The sequence below is a fragment of the Lepidochelys kempii genome, chromosome 2, assembly GCF_965140285.1.
Source record: "Lepidochelys kempii isolate rLepKem1 chromosome 2, rLepKem1.hap1, whole genome shotgun sequence".
In the NCBI taxonomy this organism is placed as follows: Eukaryota; Metazoa; Chordata; order Testudines; family Cheloniidae; genus Lepidochelys; species Lepidochelys kempii.
Window position 1 is genome coordinate 56721773 of NC_136381.1, and position 16930 is coordinate 56738702.

The window sequence follows — 16930 nt, forward strand, 5'->3', positions numbered from 1 at the left end:
GCTTCATGTACTGCATGCTTGGTAATAACAAGAGAGGACTCCATATTTCTAAAATGAAACTGGCTCTTTATCAAGAGAACCATTTACAGAGATGTTGCAGCTAACATTGAAGCCATGTTCAAACAGACTGATTTCCTTGTGCCTCCTCCAAGCTCTTCCCTCTTGCCATCTGGGCTCTTTCTTCCAAATTCCATGCAGGTTGTTAAACGTTCACTGCCCTCAGAGGACTTGGAATTTTACCAGATACCCAATAGCCAGGTGACTAAACCTACAGCTACAATGGTTATGAAAGATGGGGTGCAGGAGGTCCAAAGTGCAGGAACAAAGGCTAAGTAAGAAGCCAATCCCTGCTCTCCTCTAGCTGCTATGAAAGAGAAGGCACTAAGTTTCCTATCAGTGTGCTACCCTGGACACTGCTCAGGGAGCCATATTTTTTTATATTAGTTTCTGGCTAGTATGCATCTGATGAATTTGAAGCCATCCCACACTTCTCCCTTCCAGCGCTCAGAAAGGGCGGGATTATTTTCTCTCTTCTCTCTTCCCATTCCAGAGCCTCCAGGTTGCCACTTTAACTTTCCCTAGTTTTCTTGTTATGATGATGTGTCTCCTCCACTGTACCCACCTACCCCCAGTTTACTGGCTGCTGCAGAGAGATGAGGAAGGCACATTTCTGCTGCTCTACTCTTCTCCAGCCTTCATTTTTGGAGTTCCTCTTCCCAGTAAATAGCTTTAGGACATGCATCTGTTGTTGCTCAGAATTTTCCAGACCCCATCTGAATGAAATTAAACAGTTGTGTGTGGTGTGGGGTTTTTTTTGTTTTGTTTTTGTTTGTTTGTTTGGTCATTTTCCACTGCTACTCAAACAGATCTGAAAAATAGCAATGAAAATAGACTGCCTCATCTGATTCTTGTCAGTCTTCAGATTTGGGTAAACATCATTGCATTCATTCATCCTTGGATCACATTTGGAAAGCTGTTTCCACAACTATAATGGCTAGAAACTTAATTTTTGATTAACTTAATGAAAGCTAGTTTCTACGGAAGGTAAAGGCATATGCCCAGGAAATATTCCTACTTACCTAGCAGCACAAGTGGAATTTTCAAGTCCTGTTAATAATAGTTCATTGTGTCAGTTTCAGAAACATCTTCAAAAGAGCTCAAAGGTGGTGTTGAATGTTTTGTAATTGCAAGCTGTAAAACAAGGAATAGTAAGGTGAGTAAAATGTAAGATAATGTGCGATGAGTCCAAGTTAATGTTATAGCACATGTCAGTTAAAATCCTTTGCCTAAACAAAATGAGGGGCTTTGTGCTAAACATGTATCTGAAATCATATCCTTACTTCTGTGGGGCAGTTTCACTATTGGGATTAATTCCAGATGTACGCAAAATCTAGACTAAAGTACACATTTTATCCATACATCTAATGCCTTTCTAACTATTATTTTATGAATCAAAAGCAAATTATTTCTGGAAGCATTGGACTAGAAAATAATGTCTGACACTCACCAAATCATATATTTAGAAATATTGATTGAAGAATGCCATGGTGGCTTTTTTGCGCTCCTATAATGTTCGGTAATATTTTAAGTTGTACTAATCTGTTCAAGTAGTGGGAGGTTGCTTTGGGATAAAGAAGCACATTCATTTATTTATTGATGGCTAGATTCATGTAAATTTAATTACTCTATATATGTGTTAAGTTTCCAGATACTTGGTGAGTTACTGAAAAGTGAAGTGTACAAATATAAATTAATTCTTCCTGTTTATATCCTCCAGTTACAATTGCACTATTAGAAAAAATCATATTGGCTATCTGTTATTTAAGTACATATTCATAGGTATATATCACTCCCCTGTAGTTGGGCTTCTTTTTTTCTAATGTTGTTTTCATCATCAGTTTCAGCAAGGAGTCTTGCAGCAGAATATTTGGATATGAGGAGTATATCAGAGCTGTCGTTAGAATTACTTCTGTGTCTTGGAAGTGAGATTCTATCTTTAATAATTATATAGATGTTTATAATTTAATAAAAAATAGAAGAAGATTAAGATAATTTATTAAGAAAAATTGCTCAGCAACCTTTGGTAGAAACCTGAATCTCTGATATGCACCAATGTTCTCTGTAATAATATACAGCATTTCAAATGAACAACTGCTGAGTGGCACTCCTGGGAACAACCTTTGGTAGCAGACAGATTAGAAAAATTGACAGCATTGTGCTTCCAGCATTGAGTACAGTATCCTGACAATGGAATATGTGGTTTGGTTATTCAGAATGACAGCTCTGTAAAAATTTACTGGGTCTTTCCTAAAGTTCCAAAAAACTTGAATATGAAAAACAGTTTTAGTTAATGCATAAACTCCTCCACATTGTTTTGCAAGATTCTATTTAAGGAAACATAGAGATGGCAGAAGCAAAATTGTAATGGCTTTTCAACTTTGATATTAAGCCGCTTATGAACCATTTACTGTTGAATTATGGTTTTGAGACATGGTATTTGATGTTAGTTCATTTGCATTCTGCAGTCTCATGTTCATTAAAATGCTGTAAAGTGATCTTGAATTTAACATGATAGTTATTTTGTGGCTGTGTAACAGCTGTGAAATATAGCCGCCTGATGATGGCATAATAAATTAGATGACTTTTTTTAGAGGATTTGCCTTGGACCTTTCCTGTGAGCAGTGTGCACACTTGGTCCTGTATATAGCATATGCATCCTGCCTCAGCAGTTCATAATACAATACAGATGGGATTTTAAAAAGTGCTGGGCATTGATCTAACCTTTTGCTGCTGTTGAAGGTCAATAGTAAAACTTCCACTGATTTCATTGGGAGCAGCGTCAGGCCAAAATTCACCGTACAATTCAGAGGTGCAAAATGTACCATCTGGCAGTACAAGATCGTAACCATGGATATATCTGAAAGGTAACTTCTGAGATCCATTTTAGTCAGAGTCCTTTTTATTCTTTTACTGGGACAATACCGGAATTTCATCTTCCAGGAAATCTCCCCATCTCTTCTAAATCTTCAGAGACAAATCTTCTTCTAATCATCACATGGCCATAGCAAGACCATTACTTAAAGTAGTTTGAAAAGAGGGTAGGGTAAAGTTCTCACCATGCCAGCTAAAGGGGAATGGGAGCACTGCTTACCAAGCCAGAGAGATGAGGAGCAGCGCCCTTGTGTGTTTAGCAGAGGAAAGGGAGCTGGTTTTCTTCCTTACTTTAACTCCTGAGCAAGATATTTTCTTACTAGATATATACTCCCAAACCCTCAGTCCAGCTCTGGGGATACAGCAACTGCTTTTCGGGAAGGCATTCCTGAATTCCAAACTTGTCTACTAGTTCTAGGTATATTCTGTCTTCAACTGTTCTCCAATCCACTGAAGTCATCTCTACAGTCACAGATGTCAGATTTGTTTGTGATCAGGCTAGAATTATTTTGCCCAGAAAAGGATCTTTTGATATGCCTATTGTTTCACTATTCCAAAATGGGCAAAGAGAGTCCAGCCTATAGTACACTTAAAATGGTTAAACCTATGCTAGGGTTGTATTTTTGTTTATTTTCAAAAACTAGACCTATTTAAAATTACATTTGAATATGACAATTTGTTTAAAGCCTGAACTTACTTTTCTAAGAAAATAATTTAAATTAAATACAAAGAATAACGTTAAGTGGTACATTTATTGCCAAAATTTTAAAGAAAGTCTGGCTATGCACCTGCTACCACAGTTTGCTGAAATGCTAAACCAGCTTTTTCTGCTGATGTAGAGAAGAGAATATTTTCTTCATTTGCTCTCTTTTTTTCCAGTTGTTTCTTAAGCTAGTTCAGTTCAATGACTTGTTTGTTCAAAGTTAAGAAACCAATTGAGAGTAGAAAAAGCAGGAAAGCTTGTTTTGCTTTTCCAATCTGTGAATAAAAGCTAGGTGTGACAGGGTGTAATCTACTAGTTATATAATCTTGAAGGATATGGTGACCAGAAACAATTAGTTCAGTTCACTAACTACAGTGAATACTTCTGTGATCGGTTGTGTAGATCCTACAAGGCAACAGACACCAAAGGGTTTAAAAAAGGGAGCAGTTATCTCCCCAGTAGTAGTCTATGGGAAGGCTAACAGCCGGGATAAAAGGCTGCAGCCCAGCCAAATGGGCAGCTGCTGGAGTCAGAGCCGCAGTGAAGGGACTCTATGAGGTCAGACTGGAGGAAGCTGCCCAGAGATACCAGTTCTGCCAGAAGGGATCAGAGAAGATTGCCAGGTAGGAAGTTCCTGCAAGGCCCTGAGGTGGGAATCAGCCCAGGGGAGCAGTAAGAGAGTTAAACACCAACCAGGGTCCCTGGGCCTGAGTCCCCTTACCATCTGTGCACAGATGCGGTAGAGACTGCCAAGAACCCTGACCAGGGGTGGCAGCAATAACAGAATATGGGACTGTGTCTTTGTGTTCCTGCTTAACTTACTTTATAGATTTCTTCCCTTCTTTCTTCAGAGCAGAAATAAAGGGGGCTGTGCCGGAAAATGGATTAAGAGAGAGCTTGTGACAAAGATCCACTGAAGTGGCCCATAGAACTTTGGGTGGAGCCTGACTCCTTTCAGTCCCAAAAGAGGAGAGACAAGTAATCCAACCAGAAGGCTGGAGTTACAGACAAAGACAGGCAAACATATAGGTGACATCACTGAACCAACTAATGGAAACTGAGGCAGAGATAGCTGCACTTCTGTGATAGACTGCTAGGGGTTACTACAGTGCTCAGGTCTCTCAGTCACAGCTTCCTTTGTTAATAAATCATACTTCCTTTGTTTAACATATTCATTTTAAATGTAAAGCATGTTTTGATCAACCTTTATGTATCCAGCACGTTGAAATTGGTAGTGTTTAATAAAATTAAAATTGTGTATTTTGAATTTTCATCCAAATAGAAATAATATTCGCCCAAATAACAAGTAAAAAATTAATAATCTAATATATAAGAAATGGATCATTCAACATTTTCCAACTTTATAAGAAATGTAGAAACTAAGATTCTGAATACATGTATGTTAAGCTACATAATTGCTTAAATAAATGTGTATAGTTACAGTATTCTGGCTAGTAAAAATCACCAAATTTAGTGCAAAAGCTATATTTAGTTGCAAATCATTGTGCTATAATAATTACCGATGAGAATTAACCTTTCTTTAAGAAAACTAAAAGGTACAAATTCAAAACAATTAAAATCTGTGATTTAAATCAAGGTTTTCTGCTTGCTGATTTAAAACATGATTAAAATCAATCCACCCTGGCTTATGTATCACCAAATATAACTTCACTATATGAGTACTTTTATTTTATCTCTATGACTATAAACCTCAAAGACTTGGTAGTGTCTAACTCTGCTGGATATATTTCTAAATTTTCTAGAATTAATGGTAGAAAAAAGACCCAATTTGCAACTAAAATTTTTCTCTAATGTGATTTGTGGTTCTGTGGTTCATACAATTAGTGACATTGTGGTTGAGAAGAATGACCTAGGGATATCAAAGCATGAAAGTCTTATTTCAGACCCAGCTCTGCTAAGGATTTAAAATATATATTTACAAAACAGACTCCAATCATTCCTATTAGAACCACTGTTGAGTAGAATGCAAATCTGAAATAAAATGGGGGTTTCGTTTTTCAAAGAAGCTTTCCATATACCAGGGGCATTTGGGTCACAATGACCCGTTTCTGGAACTAAGACTCCTTTCCCCTCCAGTTGCTCATTTAAATAGATGATTGGTTTTAAGGAACTATTTCCAGAAACTTAAGCTAATAGGGATCCTTTGCTAATTTATACTAGTCATTTTCAGTCATAGTCAGTCATACTAGTCATAAACTCTGTGTCCAGGGTTTCCCAAAGTGACCAGCGTTTCCCAACTTGAGACACTGTAAAGGGGGCTGATTTTTCAGAGGTTGAGTACTCACTGCTCTCTGAAAAATCAGGGCTCTTTAGCGCATACTCAGTCACTAGTCACTTTTGAAAATCTTGGCTTTTCTGCATAGTACAGATCTTTTCACAACATGGGGGTGGGTTTTTTTTACTTTGTTTTTTTCAAGTGGCAAATATATTTTTATGTATTAAACAATGAGTTATTAAGTTAGATTAAATTTTGTGTGCTATATATGTAAATTGGCATGAGTACTCATCTACATGTTTGCAGGTTTGAGCTCTTAGACTCTAAGCTCTTCTAAAACATGATGCACTATGTAAATAGTACTAGCGTTAAGTTGATGCTGTAACTCAAAAGCATCTTTTTTTGCACTGAAGAAAGAGAGAGAGAAAAGAGAAGAAGAAGGGCTGCTATTCTTTTCTTGGATTCTAGCCATTATATATGAGCGCTGTAGCGGGACACAGCCCTGTCCATGGCTTGCCCTCTGCCAGGCAGGAGCACATCCTGCTCCATGGGGAGGAGGGGCAGCCTATGGCCCCCTGACATCTGCCTTTCAAGCAGTCTCTCTCTATCTATGTGGGTTTCCTGTTATGCCAGATACCTTGTTCCTGTCTGAACCACAAACATTAGCAGAAGTCCTCGCTGATGTGAGAGGCTTGCTTAAAGCTATATTACCAATTGTATGCATGCTTATGAATATGTAATCAATATGTAAGGAATGAGTGAGATAGTATGAGTGTAACAAACCAAACACAAGGCTTGAACTGAAATATTACCATGTAAGGATAATCAAGGTGTATATGGGACTATATATAAACCCACGGCAGTAGCGGCCAGTGAGAGATGTAACCTGCAACAGCAAGAACTCAGGACTGGACCAGAGTAGTAGAGCCCTCCTGCAGACCCAAAGGGACTTCGGGGACTCTCATTGCCTAGAGGTTCGATCTCTGGGAAGCTGGAACCTGGCCAGTCTCAGTCACTTAGGCTGTAGACGCGGGTGTTGCTTTCAATCTTATCACCTGTATGAATGGAATGTGTGTGAGAGTATAATAACACAAAGAAGGGAAGCAAGCAATACATCAATCATCAGGAATACTTTAGTTCAATCTTTGTTTGTGCTTATTTCTTGGCTTGATTCCAGGGAACAGGCAACAACTTCCACCAAACAAGTTAATAGGTTATTCCACTGTATTTCAACAAGAGGTGCCTGATATCTTTCAGGGTTTTTTCCATGCCCTTTGGCCAGCTGTCCGTAGGTAGTCTTTCCTTTTGGTTGTAAAGGTATTGTCCTGAGGCTGTTACTTCCTTTTTCTCATTTTTGGGCTGCTGCAGATCGTAAAAGTCTCAAAAAATGCAAACGGGAACTGGTGTTTTACAGGTCATCATTATCAGCTTTGAAGAACAAGGAAGGAGAATCAGTAACCAAACAGAGATGGAGGCAATCTGCAGGGATTTCTATACCCAGCTGTTTGCGTCCCATATAGTCATCCCAATGCCATCACTTCAACAAACTGATGAACACATACTCCCGCTTCTCATCAGCGAAGTCCGTCATGCAGTCCATCAAATGAAAGAGGGGAAGGCTCTAGGCAAGGATGGTCTGACAGCAGAAGTGCTTAAGGCAGGCGGTCAGGAACTTTGGAGAGCTCTCGCCCAAAGTTTCAGCCGCTACCTGGAAATCCAGAAGATACCGTCCAGTTGGAAAGAGTCCAATACCATCTTGCTGCATAAGAAAGGTGATCAAGAAAATCTAAAGAACTATCGCTCGATATACCTGCTTTCACATATCTATAAGTTGTTCACTAAAATAATAACAAATAGACAGTCGCCAAACCTGGATGAACAGCAACCTAGAGAGCAGGCCGGCTTTCGAAGGAATTACAGCACAATAGACCACATCTTCACTCTGAACGCTCTAGTAGTTGGTTTAAGGGAATACAAGCTCCCTTTGTGCATTGCCTTCATGGACTACGAGAAGGCGTTCGACAGCATAGAGACTAACGCTGCTCTTGAAGCTCTTTCAGAACAGGACATCAGCGTGAAATGTATCACATTACTAAAGGAAGTAAACTCTGGCTGCAGCATGGACATATCGCTGTTCGATACTCCCCTCCGAATCCCCATCAAGAAAGGTGTGAAACAAGGAGACACAGTTTCACCAAAATTATTCACAGCCTGTTTTGAATTGGTTTTTCGACTAGCAGACTTGAAAGGCGGGATTAATATCAACAGCAAGCGGCTAAACCATCTCAGGGTCGCAGATGATATAGTGCTGGTAGCTGAAAATACAGCACAGCTTGAGAGAATGCTTAAAGGACTGAACATGAAAAGTAGTCAAGTCGGATTAAAAATGAACCGGTTGAAAACGAAATACATGAGATCAGATGTTCTGCCAAGAACACAAATAACTCTTGGAGGAGAGCAGATCCAAGAGGTTGATAAATAGGTTTATTTGTGCCAGGAAGTCAACATGCGCCACGATCAGAAAGGCAAACTGTCATGCAGAAAAAAAGCTGGATGGTGCGCATTCAGTGACATCAAGGACATTCTCCAAAAAAAGATCAGCAAAATAACTCATGCGAATGTTTTTAACTCGACCGTGCTTCCAGCAATGTTATATGGCAGCGAAACATGCTCGCTGACAAAGATTGAAGAACATCAACTGTCTGTCACATAGAGGGCAATGGAACAAACATTTTTGGGCATTTCACTCCGCGATCACATCCCCAATGAAATAATTAGGCAGCAGTCTGGAGTGTGAGACGTTGTTGTTAAAAGCAGGCTCAGCAAAATGCAGTCGGCGGGACATGTGGCCCAACTCAGTGACAACAGATGGACTGCAGCTATATCCGAGTGGTATCCGCGAGAACAAAAACAGCCATGTGGTCGGCCTCCAAGGAGGTGGGATGATTTCCTAACAAGAAGATACGGACAAGCATGGCGAAGGATGGCCAGAGCGAGAGAAGATTGGAAGAGGTGTTGCGATCGGCTCAGTCTCAACTGATGAAGGACTGACAGTCTATGCAGTCTAAGCATTCGAGCTACACAATGGAAAAGTAAAGAGCAGGAATGGATGCAACTACAGTTGGAAGTGACACTATGTCCTTAGGGAACAGGCTCACTTGTCTTGTTAAATTCACATAGAACCCAATCTCGCAATCCTTACTTAAGCAACCATTTTGATACAGCTGCACGATCTTCTCAGTAGTTCTTCAGAGCCCTATCATGGAATCCCTGAACAAAATCCATTGTTTCATGTTCTCTGTGTATATAAAATCCCCCTACTGTATTTTCCACTGCATGCATCCGATGAAGTGAGCTGTAGCTCACGAAAGCTTATGCTCAAATAAATTTGTTAGTCTCTAAGGTACCACAAGTTCTCCTTTTTGTTTTTGCAGATACAGACTAACACGGCTGCTACTCTGAAACCTATCCACATCTTGTGAGCAATGGGCAAGGGTTTAAAAGAAAACTGTGCCCTACCACTTCCACAAATCCCCCCGATACACATTTGCAGAATGGCTGCCAACTGCATGAGAGAATGTGAGCAGGCCTATGCAAGGTGGCCATCCCTCTCTCTACTTTTGGGCTCTATTGTAGTTATAGATGGGACCTTTCAATTATATCCTTATACAGAGGGATGTGATCATGAATTCTTGCTATTTTAATAAATATATAGGGGGCAAGAGGCTATATTGGACCACATGGCTAAAGTAACAACTTCAAGCAGAGTATTTTAAAAACTGGTACTGGGTTTTCACTTTATAGCAGAGGACCTGGAAGATTGCAGTAGCTAGCAGGAATGTCTACATGTGAAAACATGAGACTTCTTTTAGTGGAAGTAGGCCTTTGTCCTTACAGGAGAAAAGGAAGTGTATTAATGTTCTAAAGAGTGGGTGTTTTACTTTCTGATTGAATCAGTTATGTAGAATAAAAAAAGAAACACGCTTCCTACAAAGAGCTCTTTGTTCTGAAAATGTATGTGAAAAAACCCATGTGCTTGAAGTGTCCTCGTCTTCTAATTCAAGTCCATGTCCTGTTTGATTAGCTAAATTGAAATGTGCCCTCCTTTAACAGCACGTCACATTTGAGATGACTGACTACGTGAAACTGCTGCAGTTGTCTTTACTATTGCTTTCAGCACAACATGCTAGGTGGGCTGTAATGATATCAGCTAATTGTTTTACTCCTGTATACTGTGCCTTTCATTCTGAAGGATCCCAAAAAACTTCACAAACTCTGTACAGCAGTCATATCCATTGTTATTCAGCTATATCTGGGGTGGAGATCAACAGCCAACCAATGAATGCTGCCCAACAGTAGATGAGGGGGAAATTTGGCCAAGAACACTAAGAAAATTGGCTACTCTTAGAAATGCCTGGGATATTAGTATCCATATACAGCAGACAAAACTTCTGTTTTTAAGGTCTTCACCAAAAGGAGCACCCCATCCACATAGTGAACTATTCTCCATTTATCCATGCCGGATGAGAGGCTGACCAAACCTGTCTAGTTTGAATCTATTCACTGTAAAGTCCAACACTCGTGCAATTGAAATTCTGGTCCCACACATGTCAGTGGCAAAACTCCCATTGACTTCAGTGGTGTCAGGATTTCATCCAAGGAAAAGTATTTCAATAATTTACATACTTTGGGGGTGGGAGGCGGGGATTTAAAAAAGGCTAAAACAAGACATCTGTAGGTCTCAGATGGACCATAACGATTAACTAAGTAGAGACAGTTCAGCTGCTCATGGGAGGAAAACTTCCTCAGATTCTCAGCTTGCTGCATTAAGTGTCAACTTATCATCCTTTCCGATGAACCTCTTAAATTCTAGACCTGACTTGTGAGTGAAAATTAAAAGGAGATTAAGAAAGCCAGACAAATGTATGCATTTTACTAAAACCCAGAGAGCCTTTTTGCCAATATTTATTGCAAATCTTGAGCCACTTCTTGTTGTTGGAAGGAGGGCCAGACTCCTCTCGCTTCCCTTGCTATTCAAAACAGCCTAAAGTACTTACAGAAAGGTCTTGAGCTGAGTTCTCTTAGTACTCAAAGGGAGCAGCATACAGGTTTATCCTCTGGTTTAATAGCCCCCAAGATACAGTAATATGCATATTACAGCATCTTAATTTAATTCTTTTTATTCCCCATCTCAGTCTATGGACTCCATAGTTTCTGATGCATCTGTCTCTGAACATGGTTTTTCTTGTGGTATTTATTTTCCTATGTCAAATGAGGAGGGGAGGGAAATTGCATTCCTCACTTTCTTTTTTCGGAAGGCCATAATGATGTTTAAAATAGCATGACGTTCTGACTTCCATCAAGGAAATTCTCTTGCCAGTTTTTGTCATTCCCCTTCCATAAAAAGAAACTTCTCTTAAAACCCAAACATACCGGTTCATATTTTGCCACCCTTACTGAAGCCGAGTGTTATCTTACTCGGCAAGTAGTCCCATGGAATCATTACAGAGTAAGGTACAATAGAACCTCAGAGTTATGAATGCTTTGGGAATGGAGGTTGTTCGTAACTCTGAACAAAACATTATGGTTGTTCTTGTAAAAGTTTACAACTGAACATTGATTCAGCTTTGAAACTTTACTATGCAGTAATAAAATGATGCTTTTAGCCATCTTCATTTAAATGAAACAAGCACAGAAACAGTTTTCTTACCTTCTCAAATCTTTTTTTAAACTTTCCTTTTATGTTTTCAGTAGTTTAACACAGCACTGTATCGTATTTGGCCCCATCCCTTTTTTTGTGTGTCTCTCTGCTGCCGCTGCCTGATTGCGTGCTTCCAGCTCCAAATGTGGTGTGTGGTTGACGGGTCAGTTCGTAACTCTCGTGTATGTAAGTCTGAGGTTCTACTTTATTACTCAGCATCGGTAAGGGTGACAGAATGTATACCATAAAGAAAATTCAGTTTGGTCTCTTAGAGTTATATTTCTGGAAATCTGATTCTCTTTGCTTTATTTGATGAGCATAATTAAGAACACTGTTTCATACTTTGACAAGTAGATTGGATCTCTTCACTAGAGAATCTTCATTTAGGTGTAATTGAGACTAGACAATTAATAGGTAATATACCTTTACAGTAGAAATAACTGGTTATATAGACTGCTGCAGTTTAATTTTTGGCACTAACAAGCAGCTTTTGAATCTGAGGCCCAGAAAATACAAGAAAATCTGAAAAGACATCTATTAAACATGATTATTAACTTAGTTTTGCCAGTTAACTTGAAACCTAAAGTGAAATTTGAGTTAAGCGTGGATTTATGGTTATGAAGGATGGACTAAAAGGTTGGGCAATTACTCAAATCTGGGTTTAATTTCCAGCTCTGCCACAGACATCCTGTGTGACCTTGGGCAAGTCACTTAATCTACCCTGTCCAGGTCCATGTTTCAGAACTGTGCAGGGAACGCAAACACTGGGTCAGACATTGCTATTGTTAAGACCCTAAATTCATATAGTCACACCAGATCAAGCCAGTCAAATACTCTGCTATTGACTTGCTTAAATGCTGCATCTATGGGCCAACTGATAAAGAGTCAATGAGCTATAGTTGATTTTACTTGGACACAAAAGCCCATTGAGAGTCAAGCTTGTTTTACATTGGAAGGTGTTAGAGTGAGCTGAAAGGGAAAAATATGTGACAGTGAACTCTTAGTGGCTCTCTCTTAACAACACTAAGGCTTTGTCTACACTACACAGCTTTTAGTAACATGCCTGTGTCGCCACAGCCATGCCACTAAAAGTTATGCAGTGTAGCTACTGTTTGTCAGCTCTCCCGCAGACAAAAACTTCCACCTCCAAAGAACAGCGTTTGCGTTGTCAGCAGGAGGGTGCTGCTACTGACAACCTGCTGTTCACACTGGCACTTGTCATGGCAAAACTTTTGTCTTTCAGGGTTTGTTTTTTTTAACACCTCTAAAAGACAAAAGTTTTTTTTGTTCAGTTGCCAGTGTAGACAAAGCCTAACTCACAGCTTAACAATTATGCAGCCATAATGTGTCTGGTTCTTAGGGGCCCTATTTAAAATGGGCAAGTCCTTCATGTTTAAAAAACAGCTAGTATTCAATAGATTAATCCTCATTCACGATGTGCCAATTTGTAATGTGACATATTAAACAAATAACAGAATATATCATAATAGTTCCAAAGGTGCCTAAATATGTGATTCTCAATGGATCTTTTCTCAAAAGTTCTGCATTTGGCGATAGATGTGAAATATAATACAGCAGAATCTCACCAATTCTTGCTAATGACTGGCAGATCCAATGTGGATTACTGTATTTTACCAATTAGCAAGTAAGAGAAACATGACGACAAAACTTTAGGGATACTGCGTCACAGAATGTACTTTGCTAATTTACCTTGACAAGTACAGTTTTGTTTTAAGTATTTATACTTCATAATATGTTGGTAAATGCACTGGAGCGTAGTTGATAAAAATAATGGAGCTTTACAGAGGAACCTTAGTACAGCAGTCTGCTATGAAATCGTCTCTAAGAAGTGGGGTGAGTACATTGTGTGAGTTATCAGATTAGCAAAGTGAGAATTGGCGAAGTGGTTCTTTAGATGGAAAACATCATATTTCAAAATTATTCTCTTTTGTCATATAACGTCAAAGAAAAGAACTATTCTGACTGGTTTAGGAATATTCTGAGGGAATGTAAACAGTTGAAAATGATACATTATATCTATTTAGAGAACTAAATTCCTAACCTTTGTCCAATGTTTAAAAAACAAAACATATAATTCAGAGGCACTACATACATGTTTATTTGAATGTCTTCTCATTGTCTTCCAGACTAAAAGACTTATTTGAAGTATAGGGTAAAAATCCCCTTTATAGAAATAGCTGTAATGTTTTTATGATTAGTTTTCTTTCTTAACATAGGTGCACACTTTAGACAGTTGTTAGTGGGACAGATAAATAACTGGTAGTATATTTAAAAAAACAAGCTAATAAAGATCTTTCCATAAACCTAAATAAAAAGTTTTAAGCATCTTAATATTTGTCATAGTATTACTAAAAGGAGGAGCAAGAGCCTGTCCAGACTGGAAACAGCATATGCATTTGTTACTGTGTTTAAGTGTGTCAGCAGAGAAGTCTGACTAAATAAGGCAATGCCGGAGTTGAACTTATCAGCATTTGACAGGAATATAGCCCGCTAACAGCTGAAACTGTAGCCCATCTTTTCTGTGCTATCATCAGCTCTCTGCGTTGCACACAGATGTATGTTTATCATCTGTTGTGTTGCTGACTGTGCTCAAAATTTATTCATCTGCATTTTTTTAACTTAATCCCAGAAGTTATGAATGATCTGTAGCTCCCAGAAAACTTCAGGGTCTGAATTCCCCAGGGAAAACTAGATTGAAAGACAGATCTAGTGTCCAGAAATACAAATCTAATTTGAATGTTTCTTTTCCAACAAATGCACAGGTGTTCTGCCAAAGATCGCTGGACATTTCAGAGCTCACTGAAGAAATGTATTTCTTTTTTTAAATGTTTTAAAGAAAAAAGGGTGGGAGGATATTAAGTGTGATTAATATGAATTAATAGTGTGTATTTCAGTGCCGATGGGTGTCACCTGGCTAATACACTGTGCTGAAAAATTATCATGGATATGTTTTATGAATACTCCAAAAACAAGTCCTAGTTGGTCTGATAGCCTGACCTCACATCAGGGTGTGATTTTTATGTCCATTGACATCAGTGGCAAAATTGCCATTGATTTCTATAGGAACATAATCAGGCCCTTAATGGGTTGATTTTTAAAAAATAATATACGCATTAAAATACCCTTAATGTTATTTTCATATTGGGTTTCATATTTAAATTACACTTTTAGATCCCAATTATGTGTTGAGCTAAGTGTACAGGGGTAGGAATTTTAACCCAGTTTGGAAATGTTACCCAACAGCTACTAAACTGAGGACTAAACATCCTAGTCAGGTTATAAAACACCTGTGGTGCCACACAACCTAAGGCCATGTCTCCTGAAATTCAAAGGTGACGTGTGTGTGTGCGTGTGTGTGTGTTTTGTTTATGCTGCTTAAAGGAGGCCTGAAAGGTTTTCTACTTAAGTTTTTTGTACCTTAAAAATATCAGGAGTGGCAAGTCTCTAGTAATCCTGGGTTATGCAGGGGGACCTCTTGCGAGAGCTCACAGCCTGTTTATTTTGAGCTATAACATCCAATTGAAGGAACAGAGGTGATGAATCTTTAAGAAAATATGCCTTTATCCAAAGTGTTCATTAGTCTTTGAAGTTAAATATGCATTAGAAGAAACTAAAGTTTAGGGCAGTGAATAGAAATCCCATCCCCATCTCACTTGTTCATCTTTCACTTTGTGTCTTTTTGATTGATCTTTTTCTCTCTTGCTTCATTCCACTTTTCTTCTCATTTCTTTCCTGTATTTAATAATGGTGTATCTTTTCATTTGTTGTTTTTTCTTTTCACATTCTAGCTTCTCACATCTTTCTTTCCCTTTACTGGGTCTGATTCTCCACTGCCTTGCACCTTGTTTTATCATTTACATCTGTGCAAAGTAGGTGAAAAATTATGTGGATGAGTAGAGAGTTCTGGCTTGGTAGTGAGTTATACCTGCTTTGCATTGACTTTCATCAGGTGTAAATTGCTATGCAAAATAATGAAAAATCAGGTCCACTGTGCTCTTTACCTCTTCCCCTATTTTATGTACTTCCTTCCCCCTCACAAAAAATTCCTCTTGCCCTTTCACTACCCCCACTTTTCTCTTCTGTAACCCATCAATATCTTCCTCCGCCTCCTCCTGCTCCCATATCCATGTACCCATTCATTCACCCATTCACTCACCCTTGTCCAAAGGATTTGAAATAGTTGCCAGAGGACTAAACTATTATGCAAAGACCCAGTGGTCTAACAACAGTGGTCAACATCCAAGTGAAAAGCTAAATTCTCTGTCAGCAGATGATTAGGAGCTTGGAGTCCTACCAGGATGATCCAGGTCACTATGTAAGAACCCCAGATCTTGTAAAAGTAGTTTAATGTATAATGTCTAAAATGGGTAGTGTCAAGGTTCCTCCCCCACTCTGAACTCTAGGGTACAGATGTGGGGACCTGCATGAAAAACCTCCTAAGCTTATCTTTACCAGCTTAGGTCAAAACTTCCCCAAGGTACAAAATATTCCACCCGTTGTCCTTGGATTGGCCGCTACCACCACCAAACTAATACTGGTTACTGGGTAAGAGCTGTTTGGACACGTCTTTCCCCCCAAAATACTTCCCAAAACCTTGCACCCCACTTCCTGGGAAATGTTGGATAAAAAGCCTCACCAATTTGCATAGGTGACCACAGACCCAAACCCTTGGATCTGAGAACAATGAAAAAGCATTCAGTTTTCTTCCAAGAAGACTTTTAATAAAAATAGGAGTAATAGAAATAAAGAAATCCCCCCTGTAAAATCAGGATGGTAGATATCTTACAGGGTAATTAGATTCAAAAACATAGAGAACCCCTCTAGGCAAAACCTTAAGTTACAAAAAAGATAAACAGACAGAAATAGTTATTCTATTCAGCACAATTCTTTTCTCAGCCATTTAAAGAAATCATAATCTAACACATACCTAGCTAGATTACTTACTAAAAGTTCTAAGACTCCATTCCTGGTCTATCCCCGGTAAAGACCAGCATATAGACAGACACACAGACCCTTTGTTTCTCTCCCTCCTCCCAGCTTTTGAAAGTATCTTGTCTCCTCATTGGTCATTTTGGTCAGGTGCCAGCGAGGTTACCTTTAGCTTCTTAACCCTTTACAGGTGAGAGGAGCTTTCCCCTGGCCAGGAGGGATTTCAAAGGGGTTTACCCTTCCCTTTATATTTATGACAGGTAGGATGAAGCAGACAAAGAGAGGCCTGAAATTCCATAATCCACATTCCTGAGGGAAAGGTCTTTACACACAATAACTTAAAATCATTCTAGACCTGAGAAAAGAGGACAAATTCATTTCAAAGTTTTAGTCCAGAATGACATTCTTC

General features: G+C 39.0%; 1 protein-coding gene across 19 annotated transcripts in view; it reads left to right on the forward strand.

Moving 5' to 3' along the window:
* JPH1 (junctophilin 1) overlaps positions 1-16930 on the forward strand; it is a 115719-nt gene that overhangs the window by 23599 nt on the left and 75190 nt on the right. For 2 of the 19 annotated variants that reach the window (XM_073330779.2, XM_073330783.2), the window contains exons 4-5: positions 1134-1213; positions 4486-4901. The exons of 12 other annotated variants lie outside the window; for them this stretch is intronic. In XM_073330779.2, the coding sequence (XP_073186880.1) occupies positions 1134-1213; positions 4486-4551 (146 nt within the window). In that variant the 3' untranslated portion in view covers positions 4552-4901. Of the gene's footprint in view, positions 1-1133; positions 1214-4485; positions 4902-7284; positions 8865-16930 lie in introns of those variants that run through there. 5 more of the 19 variants (XM_078851502.1, XM_073330792.1, XM_073330793.2 and 2 more) reach the window with 4 other exon arrangements.